At 46.3% G+C, this 14,616-nt stretch overlaps 1 protein-coding gene across 2 annotated transcripts; it reads right to left on the bottom strand.

The window, feature by feature from the left end:
- Positions 1-4,033: 4,033 nt before the first annotated feature.
- On the bottom strand, positions 4,034-7,808 carry LOC125533918 (acyclic sesquiterpene synthase-like). Of its 2 annotated transcripts, XM_087540061.1 has the most exons (12): positions 7,569-7,808; positions 7,092-7,147; positions 6,768-6,964; positions 6,421-6,515; positions 6,096-6,280; positions 5,775-5,878; positions 5,601-5,696; positions 5,310-5,525; positions 5,093-5,234; positions 4,810-5,006; positions 4,574-4,622; positions 4,034-4,410 (listed from the first exon to the last, which is right to left on the bottom strand). In XM_087540061.1, the coding sequence occupies exons 1-12, from the start codon at positions 7,672-7,674 to the stop codon at positions 4,051-4,053; spliced, it is 1,803 nt and encodes a 600-aa protein (XP_087396187.1). In that variant the 5' UTR covers positions 7,675-7,808; the 3' UTR covers positions 4,034-4,050. The 2 variants fall into 2 exon arrangements, 1 of the variants encoding a protein (XP_087396187.1); XR_015615211.1 differs by having other exon boundaries at positions 4,274-4,410; positions 4,574-5,006; positions 5,601-5,878; positions 7,092-7,144.
- Positions 7,809-14,616: the final 6,808 nt, after the last annotated feature.

Consider the following 14,616-nt stretch of genomic DNA (forward strand, 5'->3'; position numbering starts at 1 on the left):
GTGCATTATTCGGTGTTAGTTATGCTTAATGCTCGATTATGAGATTATTCGTTTCTTGGTTGGTCGCTTCTCAATCTTTTGTTAGCCTTCATTTTGCACTAAGTATGATCTTTACTTATGCATCCAAAAACCTTTAACCCAGTTTTGCCACATGAGTCCACTATATCTACCTATATGCGGTATTCTTTTGTCGTTCTAAGCAAATTGCATGTGCCATCTCTAATTTTCAAAAATAAATTTATCTTTTGTGTGTTCATTTAGCTCGCGGAGCGGTGAGGGTGGCTAATATTTTCCATGCTAGATGTGTTATTCTCACGATGAGTGTTTATTCACTTGTCATTGGACGAGAGTAAGGAAAATGTATTTGGGATGCCCAGTCCCAAAATGAAAAAAATGAATTTACTTTATGGTGTCAAATAATAAATTCCTTGAAAAGTGTTGGTATGGAGGGCACCCGTGGATACGGTTAGCCATGGAAAGTGAAAGTATGGTGGAAAAAGGAATAAACTTTATTTTCTGTTTGGGAACCGCCTATGATATACCTAAGCATGAAAAGTATTGGGAACTCTAAGTCATTTTCGTTGGTGGGATGGATACACCTCCCAAAATGTTTTTATCTCTAAGTTTTTCACTTTGAGCTCTGGCACCTCTACAAATCTCTACTTCCCTCTGCGAAGCGCCTTTCTTTTACTTTATGCAATTTTTATTTTGAATTTGAGTCTCCATCTTCTCTTACAAAAGCACCAACTAGGAGGCAATATGATTGTACTTGAGTATTGGGTGTAGCTAATATGCGAATGTTTTTCATGAATGGATCAATGGTTGAGCATAATGGGCTAGGGATAACTTATTTTAGCGTTGATATTTTGAAAGACATGGTTGCTTTTTGATATGCTTGAGTATTTAAATTATCATGTCAAAACTAGACTATTGCTTTGAACAATATAAAAGTCCAAATGTCCATGGTATAAAGAAAAAAATATGATATGACATGTTAGGCAGGATTCCACATCAAAAATTCTGTTTTTATCACTTCCCTACTCGAGGACGAGTAGGAGTTAAGCTTGGGGTTGCTGATACGTCTCCAACGTATCTATAATTTTTTATTGTTCCATACTGTTATATTATCAATCTTGGATGTTTTATAATCATTTTATAGTCATTTTATATCATTTTTTGGTACTAACCTATTGACATAGTGCCAAGTGCCAGTTGCTGTTTTTCCATGTTTTTTATATCACAGAAAATAATATCAAACGGTGTCCAAATGCCACGAAACTTTACGAAGATTTTTTATGGACTAGAAGGAACGTAATGGGCCCTGGCTGCGCCTGGGGGGTGCCCCGAGGGGAGCACAACCCACCAGGGCACGCCGGGTTGTGCCCACCTCGGGTGCCCCCCGGACCGCCTCTTTGCCCTATAAATACCCCAATATTCCAAAAACCCTAGGGGAGTCGACGAAATATTCATCCAGTCACCGCAGAGTACAGAACCACCAGATCGAATCTAGACACCATCTCGAATGGGGTTCACCACCTCCATTGGTGCCTCTCCGATGATGCGTGAGTAGTTCTTTCTAGACCTTCGGATCCGTAGTTAGTAGCTAGATGGCTTGCTCTCTCTCTCTCTCTCTCTTGATTCTCAATACAATGGTCTCTTGGAGATCCATATGGTGTAACTCTTTTGCGGTGTGTTTGTTGGGATCCGATGAACTTTGAGTTTATGATCAGATATATCTCTTTTTATATCCATGTAAGTATTTGAGTTTCTTTGATCTCTTTTATGCATGATCTCTTATAGCCTCGTATTTCTTCTTCGATTTTTGGGTTTTGTTTGGCCAACTTGATATGTTTATCTTGCAATGGGAAGAGGTGCTTTGTAGTGGGTTCGATCTTACGGTGCTTGATCCTAGTGACAGAAAGGGAACCGACACGTATGTATTGTTGCTACTAAGGATAAAATGATGGGGTCTACCTCTACATAGATAGATCTTGTCTACATCATGTCATCGTTCTTATTGCATTACTCTGTTTCTCCATGAACTTAATACACTAGATGCATGCTGGATAGCAGTCGATGTGTGGAGTAATAGTAGTAGATGCAGGCAGAAGTCGGTCTACTAATCTTGGACGTGATTCCTATGTAATGATCATTGCCTGGATATTGTCATGAGTATTTGAAGTTCTATCAATTGCCCAACAGTAATTTGTCACCCACCGTTTGCTATTTTTCTCGAGAGAAGCCACTAGTGAAACCTACGGCCCCCGGGTCTCTTTCTCATATTATTTGCCTTTGCGTTCTACTTTTTCCTTGCTTTTATTTTCACATCTATTAATCCAAAAACCCAAAAATACTTTGCTGCACTTTATTTTATTTGCGATGTATTTATTCAATCTATTACAATTTTCTCTCGTCCACGCACCAATTTCTGGCACCGTTACTCGAAAGGGATTGACAACCCCTTTAACACATCGGGTTGCGAGTATTTGTTATTTGTGTGCAGGGGTTGTTTATGTTGTGTTGCTTGGTTCTCCTACTGGTTCGATAACCTTGGTTTCATATCTGAGGGAAATACCTACCGCCGTTGTGCTACATCATCCCTTCCTCTTTGGAGAAATACCGACGTAGCTTCAAGCGACATCAAGCGCTAGCGAGCAAATCCTCATGAAAAAACTATTGCTCTGCGTGTTGAACTACCTTGATTTGTTGGTAACAACCTAAAGTTGTGGCCAACAGGTTGTGACGATTATTTCCATCTATGGGGAACCTCTCCTACCAGGTAGATTCCATATGCCCCAGCTCAGTTTGAAGGACCAGTCTGTACTGCGGTGAGCTAAGATAGCAAATAGGGGGCACTCCTGTCAATTAGACGGGGCTAACAAGCGTGAGGCAAAGCCACCACAAAGAGGTGGCCCCAACCACGGCCGCAGACCACCCGTCATGGAGCTCTGAGGAAAACAACCCGTGTGTGATGCGTTCATGAAGATTGGACTACCGCGAGGGCGCCTAGTTGGAGCGAGTGAAGCACCTCAGCCCGGGGCGAAGACGCTCACTCGGACCCGGGTGGCTCATCTCGTGCGGGGCAAGGCATGTGAGTGTGACAAAATCAACACATAGAGGTGGTCTCGGCGTGACCGCGGCCCATGCATCATGGACACCCAAAGAAAGATGGTTGGGGATGATGTGTGCAGGCAGACGGGAGCATCCTAGGGCGCCAGCCATGTGAGGTCAGCGCCAACGGGGCGGCGCGGAGGGCCCTCTCGCGCGGTGAGGCTCCTAGGAGGCGGCTACTCTACCATCCTTTATAAGAATAATGTTCCATATATAGCACGTATATTTCCCATGTTGTATGATGGTTTCCTGCATACTTATTTACTCCATTCCCACGCGCGTCAAAATGCAATGCAAATTGCATAGGCATCCCATCATTACATTTACTTATTCCCTGTATCTATGAAGATCTCGTCGTCCAAGCTCGAAAGTGTGCTTTTAGTCCTGAGCTCACATGCACATGTGTGGCATAAACGGTAAAATTAGAAAAAGAATTCCAAGAATGATGATTTTTTTTGCAACAAACATTGATTAGTGTTATGCCCGCATGCAAATTTTCATAATGAAATGACATTTGTGGATGCGTGCAAAAAACGAGCGCCCCAAAAATGCTTTAAAAAATAGTCTTTTGCAGATTGATTTGTTTTTATGCGTAGACTTCCACAAACATTACACCACCATAAAATTTTGCACGGACATAAAACACTGTTCAATGTTTATCTAAAAAAACAATTTTTTAATACTTTATTATTCTTCTGGGTGCATGCGCACCCGGTAGCAGAAACTCCATATCCTGTCTTTTCTATTTGTTTTCTTGTTTACTTGTACTACTCGTTGCCTACAAGCTGATTCTCTAGCTCTGTGCATCTGTAGTTCATGGCTTTATCAAATTTAAAGCCCGGTGTAGTGCCTTCGATATTTAGGCTACACTATAACACAACGATGCATATGCATCTTCACCAATGACACGCGCACAACAATATAAACATGAAGTAGTAATTAATGTTTGATCTTTATTCTCTCACGCAAAGTAGATAAATCAAGGTCAGAGAGTAGATTCATGGGGACTTGGAGTGGCTCATGTACCACCGCATCCACCGCACCGGCCTTCTCCTCTTGGCAGCTAAATGCGTCTCCCTGATAATAGAAAAAGTAGCATGTCTTGCATATGTGCCAGAACAGTTCCTTGCAAGGCCTAGGCACGGCATCGTCCTCCCTAAGGACCAACCTTAGCAGGTCTCTTCTACACGTATCTATGGGCTTCTGCAACTTCCTTCTAGCCTCTGGTATGGTCACAGAGCCATCACTGTGAAGCACGAGCAGAGAGACACTGTTCAGTTTACCCTCTTTGTATTCCCTCTGCAACAAAGTAGTCAACAAAAGTCTTTTTGTTAGCTATCGTAATGTCGTTTTTCTTAGGAGTTTGACAATTGTATCTGGAGAATTCAAGACATATTTATCTGAAGCTAAGTAATAAATAAACACATGTAAATTAGAATTCAGAATATCTTGGGCAAAATACCTCGTAGGTTTGGACGTCGTTGAGAAGACGGCCGCAAGCAGGGGCGAATCTACTAGGGGGGCTTTAACAGGCTTGAGCCCCTCCTCCAGCACTGTAAGAATTTTTTTTACTACTAGTTTCATGGCCCAATTCAACCACTTGCAAGCCCAACCCAACAGATATTGGCATGATACAGGCTTTGAGCCCACCCTCCAGTTTCTGTCTAGATTCGCCACTGGCCGCAAGTGCTCATCAACCTAAACAACTCACTGTACTCAGGATCTATTACCATAGACTCAGTAATCTTTGGTCCAACAAAATACAATGCAGGAAGCACAATTGGGCCCAATGCAAATGTCACAACTGCATTTTCTATGTACTCATCTAGGGTTGGAACGTATCCGCCCGTTCTCCATTCCACCTCAGTCATCATATTCCTTAGCAATTCTTGCCACTACAGAAGGCAACTGGGAGATCATCAGTATTCGTAACAATAACTTATTCTTCCATGAACACAAGACTGGGTATGGTTAGACTAACAATTTCTACTAGGTGTCCCGCGACATCGCGGCCTTGCACTATGGAAGCCTTTGATCCAAGCTCGTTTACCGAGATATAGATTGCAGAGAACACGATCTCGACTTGTTCAGAGTAGTACTCAGTTTCCTCTTGCTGCTCCCACCTGCGACAAACTAGGATAAGCATAAGAAACCCAACTTTGTTTTTGAAGAAAAATAACCGATGTAAATATTGCTACATCTCGACTAATGCAGTGAGGTTCTCCAATTCGTCTTTTGATCCCCCGACGTCAAAGAAGTCATCGACAACCGTTGTGAGCGCGCCATTCTTGGCCCATAGGATGCGAGCTTCAGATAGCTCTAGAGGGAACATGGTGCTGGCAGCTGAGAGGTAGAAATATGCCAACTTCTGTCGTGCGAAAGGTAGCCGGTTCAGCCTACTCTCTCTCACCCAACTGTCATGAAACTAAAAAGGTCTTAATAAGAAAAAAAATGGTACATAGGAGAACATTAATTTCAATCAGAAGTACCTGTCGAGATGTTGATATTCTTGTTGATAAATAGATTGACTTGTACTGAAATCCATGACACCCAGAGCTAGAAGATCTTGATTTGTCTGAGAAGTCCTGCTTAAGAAATGCGATGATATGGTTGTGTGTGTGTACATAGCACTTAGTTTGCAAAAAAAGAGAATAAAACCGTACAATTGTAGGATGGGATGCTCGATTATGTCAAATTGTTCGATGTTCCTCTTATGCTCCAGACGATCCAACATGGTGTAGAAGGGGCTATCAAGAACATGTTCTACCTAAGAACACAAAGGCACATATAGCAAGGAGTATACAAGAAAATTTGATCTCCAATGGAGCTAGGAAAATCAATTCCTAGAACGAATTAATCATAGACAAGATCTTACAGAAATATAAATCTAGTATATAGCAAAAATGTTCATTCTTTAAGTCTATCTATAGAAGTTCAGTAGGTGCATGCATGCACATAGTTTTTTGGATGAAGTATATATGTACCTCTCTTAGGAGTGGGGTTCTTTGTGCCTCACTAGATTTCAGTTGTTGCCTCAGTAGGTGACCTGACCAGGATCCTATAATATCCAGAATCAACTCATCGTCCGAAGTACTAACTTGTGAAGCCTTGTATAGTTCCAACAAAGATCTCGTGTCACTCAGATCGGTGGAGATATGTGACAGGCCATCTACATGAGCACGTTATAATTTCAGGTGGATAATCAGCGTGAGAAAGGTACACAACCTGTATTAAGTAAGAATTAAAACAAATAATATACTTTAAGCAAATTAACAACCAATTTTGTTTCCAAAACTAGAAAAGGTATACCGGCCGATACATTGTACCCATTCATCCGTAAGGTGCGGAACGCCATGGCACATGTCTCCACATCTAGCATGATCTCATCTCTTCGTAACCAATAACTGTAAAATTTGCTCTTGTCAGGACACACATGATACTTATAACCACAGAAAAAAGATGTTAGTGTTTACGCCTAAGTTGTCTTAGATTTTTCTTATGTCTAAGTCGATGGTGCTTGTCTCTCACTGCGGAAATATCAAATGGCTCAAACATCAACTTAGACATACAAATCCTAAACAACTAAGACTTATCGAAACCAAACATAATAACCGAACAAATGATCTCTAAATCCTACTACCTAGTAGTGTGTGTACCTGTATGTAAAATCCAGGATACTCTTGATCTCACTAGCAAAATGCCGAGATATGCCGATCTTTTGGAGCACATCCACCATGGAAAGTTGGCGATGTATACTTTCCTGACACGTCGGCACTTCTTCGGGTTTGTGGAGCTGCTTCTTTGTTCGAGTCTCTCTAGCCTTCTTCTCAACCTTGCAATTTAATGATCCTAACTGAAAAGTACATATGCAAGAAGAAGTATAAAAGTTGTATTAAGTCTGCGTTAATTAATATGGATTGAAGGGAGTACTTATTTTCATTTATAATAAAAATAGAAATGGAACCAGAGTCGCCACGTACCAGATTTGGCATGCTCGCAACATTTCCTTCAACTTTTGGCTTGTTCTTGGCCACTGCTATAATAAAGAGCATCACCAAACCGATTGAGACTGTTAGTTAGTTGAGAATTTTGCTACACCTACATAACTCGTCTTAGATAGTACTCCCTTCGTTCCATGATGAACGATTTTTTGACACTACACTAATATCAAAAAACGGCATATATTATGAGACGGATGGAGTAGCATAAGGGGGATGAGGTGGCGGCTTTTAATTGGATATTAGTGAGGGCACCGGCCCACCTTGAAATTCCGGGGATGTTTGATCGTAAAAGAGGGATTTTCGTAGGTTACTACCTAATACCTCTTCCAAGGTCTAGCATCTTTGGTTAGTTAATTAGCAATGCGGTATAATCAATTTGTTTCTCTCCAACGATAAAAGCTAAGCACAAGATTTTGCTCTGCATAAAACAAAGAAGATGCAAGCACGACAGGCTACCTCTAGCGACGGCAGGCTGGGGAGCTCTGGTCCATCGGCTGCCGGAGGAGCAGCGAGCGGTCGGCCGCGCGAGAGAAGAACTGCCCGGCGGATTCACGACCATCATCGTTGCCACCACACGATTGATCGATGTGCAGAAGAACTACAAGACTGTAAGTCGCCAATTAGCAACCAGGAAGTGATGATGTAACTGACCGAGTGTGTGGTCGAGTGGGAGACTCGGAGTTCAGTTTATGTAGGACGTGGCCGGACGGACGCGAACTTGGTGCTCTCGGGTACCCGCGCATTCTATATGCAGGAAAAAAATTAGTAATTTAAAAAAAGTTTAAAAATTTCCAAATCTTTTTTGGAATTAAACATGATCAGGTATTATACTCGTATAAAAAGTTTGGATAAGAAATGATCCGTATTGACTTCACGGCAAAAAAGACAAGTTTATGACAACAATATAGCGTGTATAGTACTTGTATATAGCGTTTTTTGCCGAATCTTTGACCCACTGTGCAACGAAAGTCATTCTCTGACGAATCTTTTTATACGACTACAATATTTGATCATGTTTAATACCAAAAAAATTGGAATTTTTTGAACTTCTTTTAAATTACTAATTTTTTTTGCATATAAAATGCGCTGGTACCGAGATTCTCCTTCATATTTTCCGTCGCCGGACCTTCCTATCTGAGTTGCTGATATTTTATTCTAGTATTTGACAAGTCTGCATTGTCCCTCTGTTCCACTCACGGTTCTTGTGGACGAGGTGAGTCGCACATTTTTCACTCGCGAATCCCGAGGTTGGTTCGGTTGTTCGAAAAGTGGCCGTGCGTCGTGAGCCACCCGTGAACATATCTTCCTCTGGTCCATGAGAGTAGGCCTAATATGGGCACGTCCAACGAAGGCTGCATCAAGCTATATATGACATACCTCTTCCACATAGGCACATGTGGTGCTGAAGCTACCGTCCAAAACAAACGCTCTCACCTCACGCTCGTACTCAGATTCTTTAGGCAGAGGCCGGCCCGTCCGATCGGAGTAGATTCCGGTAGGCCGGTGCGGAGGAAGAAATGGACCAGGGTAGCCTGACCAGCTTGTCCACCAAGTAAGCTGCCACGTCGTTCCAACAAACGGTTCGAGTTAGTTACTTCGGCGGAAAAAAAATAAGGACGTATACGGTGGTTGATAAATGATGTTGGTCATAAAGCATCTCCAGCCGCGCCCTCAAGAGCGCCCCACTCCCCCCCCCCCCCCCCTCCCAAGGCGTTTTTTAGCGTCTACGTCTAAAAATCGGCCCAGTCGCGTCCCAGGAGCCCGTTTTTCACCGGTTGGGCCTGAAACCGGCGCCGGCGGACCCGAGCCGAACCCAAACCCCCGGGGGTCGCCTGGGGGCGCCGGCCGAATCAAAAAGGGGCGTGGGTTCGCTCTGTCGGCGAGAGGAGGCCCTTTTCCCGCCGTTTCCCCCTGCTTTCCCCCCTCGGTTTCCCTCCCATTCTTCATTCCTCCCGCCATTCTCCTCCTCCTCCCCTCCAGCCGGCCGCCATGCCGCCGAAGAAGTACGTCCCCCCCCCTCCCGTGCCGCTACGGATGCCACCGCCGCCACCACCACCCTGCCGAAGCAGAGGGCGCCGCCGTCCAAGCCCCCGGGCATGCCAACTGGAAGGCGGAAGTTCAACGCCGGGAAGCTGTCACCACCGACCGGCGGAACAGGGCCAACGCCAAGAAGACCCGAGACAGGGTGGCGCTCGCGGCGGCGGCGGCGGCGGCCGTGGCGAAACTGGCGAGTCTCACGGCCGAACAAGCCGAGGCGTCTCGCACGGGATGATGAATCCACCCGGCGACCATGGCCCGTACGTGCCCTGAAACCAGCAAAGCGTCGGGTCTCCGGCCGACTTCTCGTCGTCGCCACACCCCTGGGGTTGCACGCCCTCGCCGGGCTACGCCGACGGCGATGCGCATGACGGGTTCAACCCCAACATCACCTTTCCACATGGTCACCCGGCCCAGTGCACGCCCTCGCCCGCCTTCGCCGGCGTGCAGTACCCCCCGCACACCTACTCGCCGCCGGCCTACGCATCCTCCCCGACGCCACCTCTACGTCGTGGCACGCTGCTCTTCTCACAAGCCTCCTCGTCGCATCTCGGCGACACCGACGCGAGGAGGCCGACATGGACGACATCATCACGACCGGCTCAGCCGCCACCGCCGCCCCCGGGTTCGCTGCCCAAGATGATATAATGGACCTCAACGGCGACATGGACGACGAGCTTGACTACGGCTAGGAGGAGCCAGAGGAGGAGGAGGCGGCGCCTGCTCCGGCGAGGAAAGGGAAGAAGAAGAAGAAGAAGAAGAAGAAGAAGAAGAAGAAGAAGAAGAAGAAGAAGAAGAAGCGGGCGGCCAGGACCGGCCATCCGCGTGTCAAGTGGGCGTCCAAGGAGGACAAGTGCCCCACCGAAGCGTGGAAAATCATTTGCCTCGACCCGATTGTTGAAAATATGCCCTAGAGGCAATAATAAAATGGTTATTATTATATTTCCTTGTTCATGATAATTGTCTATTGTTCATGCTATAATTGTATTAATTGGAAACTGTAATACATGTGTGAATACATATGCCGTAATATGTCCCTAGTAAGCCTCTAGTTGACTAGCTCGTTGATCAATAGATGGTCGTGGTTTCCTGACCATGGACATTGGATGTCATTGATAATGGGATCACATCATTAGGAGAATGATGTGATGGACAAGACCCAATCCTAAGCGTAGCACAAGATCGTGTAGTTCGTTTGCTAAAGCTTTTCTAATGTCAAGTATCATTTCCTTAGACCATGAGATTGTGCAACTCCCGGATATCATAGGAATGTTTTGGGTGTACCAAACGTCACAACGTAACTCGGTGGCTATAAAGGTGCACTACATGTATCTCCGAAAGTGTCTGTTGGGTTGGCACGAATCGAGACTGGTATTTGTCACTCCGCATGACAGAGAGGTATCTTTGGGCCCACTCGGTAATGCATCATCATAATGAGCTCAATGTGACTAAGGAGTTGGTCACGGGATCATGCATTATGGAACGAGTAAAGAGACTTGCCGGTAACGAGATTGAACGAGGTGTGGGGATACCGACGATCGAATCTCGGGCAAGTAACATACCGATAGGCAAAGGGAATTGCATACGGGATTGATTGAATCCTTGACATCGTGGTTCATCCGATGAGATCATCGTGGAACATGTAGGAACCAACATGGGTATCCAGATCCCGCTGTTGGTTATTGGCCGGTGAGATATCTCGGTCATGTCTACATGGTTCCCGAACCCGTAGGGTCTACACACTTAAGGTTCGGTGACGCTAGAGTTGTTATGGGAAATAGTATGTGGTTACCGAAGGTTGTTCGGAGTCCCGGATAAGATCCTGGACGTCACGAGGAGTTCCGGAATGGTCCGTAGGTGAAGATCGGTATATTGGACGAAGGGTATTGGAGTCCGGAATTGTTCCGGGGGTACCGTGTGACGACCAGCGTGTCCGAAAGGGGTTTCAGAGGCCCGGGCAAGTGTTTGGGGGCCTTATGGGCCAAGGGGAAGGGGCACACCAGCCCACTAAGGGGATGTACGCCCCTCCCACCCCATCTCACGTAACCAGGAGAGGTGGGGGCACCTCTCCTAGGGCAGCCGCCCCTCCTGGCTTGGGGGGCAAGTCTCCTAGGGGTGGGGCGCCCAAAACCCATTTAGGGTTCCCCCCTGGCCGCCGCCCCTCCCCTAGATGGGATCTAAAGGGGCTGGCACCCTCTCCCCTTCTCCTATAAATAGTGGGGGTGGGAGGGCTGCCAGACACGCTAGACCCTTCCCCTGGCGTAGCCCTCTCCTCCTCCTCCGTAGTGCTTAGCGAAGCTCTGCCGAAGAACCACGAGCTCCATTGCCACCACGCCGTCGTGCTGCTGGATTTCTCCCTCAACTTCTCCTCCCCTTTGCTGGATCAAGAAGGAGGAGACATCCCCGGGTTGTACGTGTGTTGAACGCGGAGGCGCCGTCAGTTCGGCGCTAGATCGGATCAAGACGTCTGATGATACTCTCAAAGAACACACACCTTGACATGTTTTTGAAGGAGTTCAAAATAGATCAGTCAAAGAAGGGGTTCTTACCTGAGTTGTAAGGTGTGAAGTTGAGTAAGACTCGAAGATTGACCACGGCAGAAGAAAGAGGAAGGACGAAGGTCGTCCCCTATGCTTTTGTCATAGGCTCTATATGGTATGCCATGCTGAGTGCCGCACCTGATGTGTGCCTTGCCACATATCTGGCAAGAGGGTACAAAGGTGATCTAGGAGTGGATCACCAGATAGCGGTCAAAATTATCCTTAAAGGAATGAGGAAATATTTCTCGGTTATGGAGGTGATAAAGAGTTCGACGTAAAGAGTTACGTCGATGCAAGCTTAACACCTATCCGGATAGCTCTGAGTAGAGATACCGGATACATATAATGGAGCAACAATTTGGAACAGCTCCAAGTGGAACGTGGTAGCATCATCTACGATATGACATAAAGTTTTGTGAAGTACATAGGGATCTGAATATGGCAAGACCCGTTGACTACAACCTCTCTCACAAGCATAACATGATCAAACCCAGAACTCTTTCAGTGTTTATCACATAGTGATGTGAACTAGATCATTGAGTCTAGTAGACTCTTGGATGTTGGTCACATGGCGATGTGACCTGTGAGTGTTAATCACATGGCGATGTGAAATAGATTATTGACTCTAGTGCAAGTGGGAGACTGTTGGAAATATGCCCTAGAGGCAATAATAAATTAGTTATTATTATATTTCCTTGTTCATGATAATCGTTTATTATCCATGCTAGAATTGTATTGATAGGAAACTCAGATACATGTGTGGATACATAGACAACACCATGTCCCTAGTAAGCCTCTAGTTGACTAGCTCGTTGATCAATAGATGGTTACGGTTTCCTGACCATGGACATTGGATGTCGTTGATAACGGGATCACATCATTAGGAGAATGATGTGATGGACAAGACCCAATCCTAAGCCTAGCACAAGATCGTGTAGTTCGTTTGCTAAAGCTTTTCTAATGTCAAGTATCATTTCCTTAGACCATGAGATTGTGCAACTCCCGGATACCGTAGGAGTGCTTTGGGTGTGCCAAACGTCACAACGTAACTGGGTGGCTATAAAGGTACACTACAGGTATCTCCGAAAGTGTCTGTTGGGTTGGCATGAATCGAGACTGGGATTTGTCACTCCGTGTAAACGGAGAGGTATCTCTGGGCCCACTCGGTAGGACATCATCATAATGTGCACAATGTGACCAAGGAGTTGATCACGGGATGATGTGTTACGGAACGAGTAAAGAGACTTGCCGGTAACGAGATTGAACAAGGTATCGGGATACCGACGATCGAATCTCGGGCAAGTATCGTACCGCTAGACAAAGGGAATTGAATACGGGATTGATTGAATCCTTGACATCGTGGTTCATCCGATGAGATCATCGTGGAGCATGTGGGAGCCAACATGGGTATCCAGATCCCGCTGTTGGTTATTGACCAGAGAGTTGTCTCGGCCATGTCTGCATGACTCCCGAACCCGTAGGGTCTACACATTTAAGGTTCGATGATGCTAGGGTTATAGGGAAAGTATGTACGCGGTTACCGAATGTTGTTCGGAGTCCCGGATGAGATCCCGAACGTCACGAGGAGTTCCGGAATGGTCCGGAGGTAAAGATTGATATATATAGGAAGTATGGTTTTGGCCACCGGAAGTGTTTTGGGCATCACCGGTAGTGTACCGGGACCACCGGAGGGGTCCGGGGGTCCACCGGGAGGGGCCACGGGCCCCGGAGGCATACATGGGCCAAGTGTGAGAAGGGACCAGCCCCTAGGTGGGCTGGGGCGCCTCCCCACCAAGGCCCATGTGCCTGGAGAGAAGAGGGGGCAAACCCTAAGGGCAGATGGGCCCTAAGGTCCATGCCTGGTGCGCCTCCCTCTCCCCCCCACTTGGCCGCCACCCCAGATGGGGATCTAGGGCTGACGCCACCCCTAGGGTGGAAACCCTAGGTGGGGGGGCAGCCCTCCCTCTCCCCCTATATATAATGGAGGCAAAGGGGCAGCCCAACACATGAAGTTCCCCCCTATTGGCGCAGCCCTACCCCTTTCCCTCCTCGTCTCTCATAGTGCTTGGCGAAGCCCTGCTGGAGTCTCGCGCTCCTCCACCACCACCACGTCGTCGTGTTGCTGCTGGATGGAGTCTTCCCCAACCTCTCCTTCTCCCCTTGCTGGATCAAGGCGTAGGAGACGTCACCGAGCTGTACGTGTGTTGAACGCGGAGGTGCCGTCCGTTCGGCGCTAGGATCATCGGTGATTTGGATCACGACGAGTACGACTCCATCAACCCCGTTCACTTGAACGCTTCCGCTTAGCGATCTACAAGGGTATGTATATGCACTCTCCTTCCCCTCGTTGCTAGATTACTCCATAGATTGATCTTGGTGATGCGCAGAAAATTTTAAATTTCTGCTACGATCCCCAACAGTGGCATCATGAGCTAGGTCTATGCGTAGTTTCTATGCACGAGTAGAACACAAAGCAGTTGTGGGCGTCGATATTGTCAATTTACTTGCCGTTACTAGTCTTATCTTGATTCGGTGGCATCGTGGGATGAAACGGCCCGGACCGACCTTACACGTATGCTTACGTGAGACTGGTTCCACCGACTGACATGCACTAGTTGCATAAGGTGGCTAGCGGGTGTCTGTCTCTCCCACTTTAGTCGGATCGGATTCGATGAAAAGGGTCCTTATGAAGGGTAAATAGAAATTTGCATATCACGTTGTGGTTTTCGCGTAGGTAAGAAACATTCTTGCTAGAAACCTATAGCAGCCACGTAAAAACTTGCAACAACAATTAGAGGACGTCTAACTTGTTTTTGCAGCATATGCCTTGTGATGTGATATGGCCAAAAGGATGTGATGAATGATATATGTGATGTATGAGATTGATCATGTTCTTGTAATAGGAATCATGACTTGCATGTCGATGA

Source organism: Triticum urartu, chromosome 2A (genome assembly GCF_056163025.1).
Source record: "Triticum urartu cultivar PI428250 chromosome 2A, HENAU_Tu73, whole genome shotgun sequence".
Taxonomy (NCBI): Eukaryota; Viridiplantae; Streptophyta; class Magnoliopsida; order Poales; family Poaceae; genus Triticum; species Triticum urartu.

Excerpts from the sequence above, each read along its gene's own strand:
- LOC125533918 (XM_087540061.1), bottom strand. The coding sequence starts at position 7,674 with ATGATGGTCGTGAATCCGCCGGGCAGTTCTTCTCTCGCGCGGCCGACC. Across the intron at positions 6,516-6,767 it reads ATCCTGGATTTTACATACAG|TTATTGGTTACGAAGAGATG; the intron begins GTACACACACTA and ends CAAATTTTACAG. Across the intron at positions 5,526-5,600 it reads GAATATCAACATCTCGACAG|TTGGGTGAGAGAGAGTAGGC; the intron begins GTACTTCTGATT and ends GTTTCATGACAG.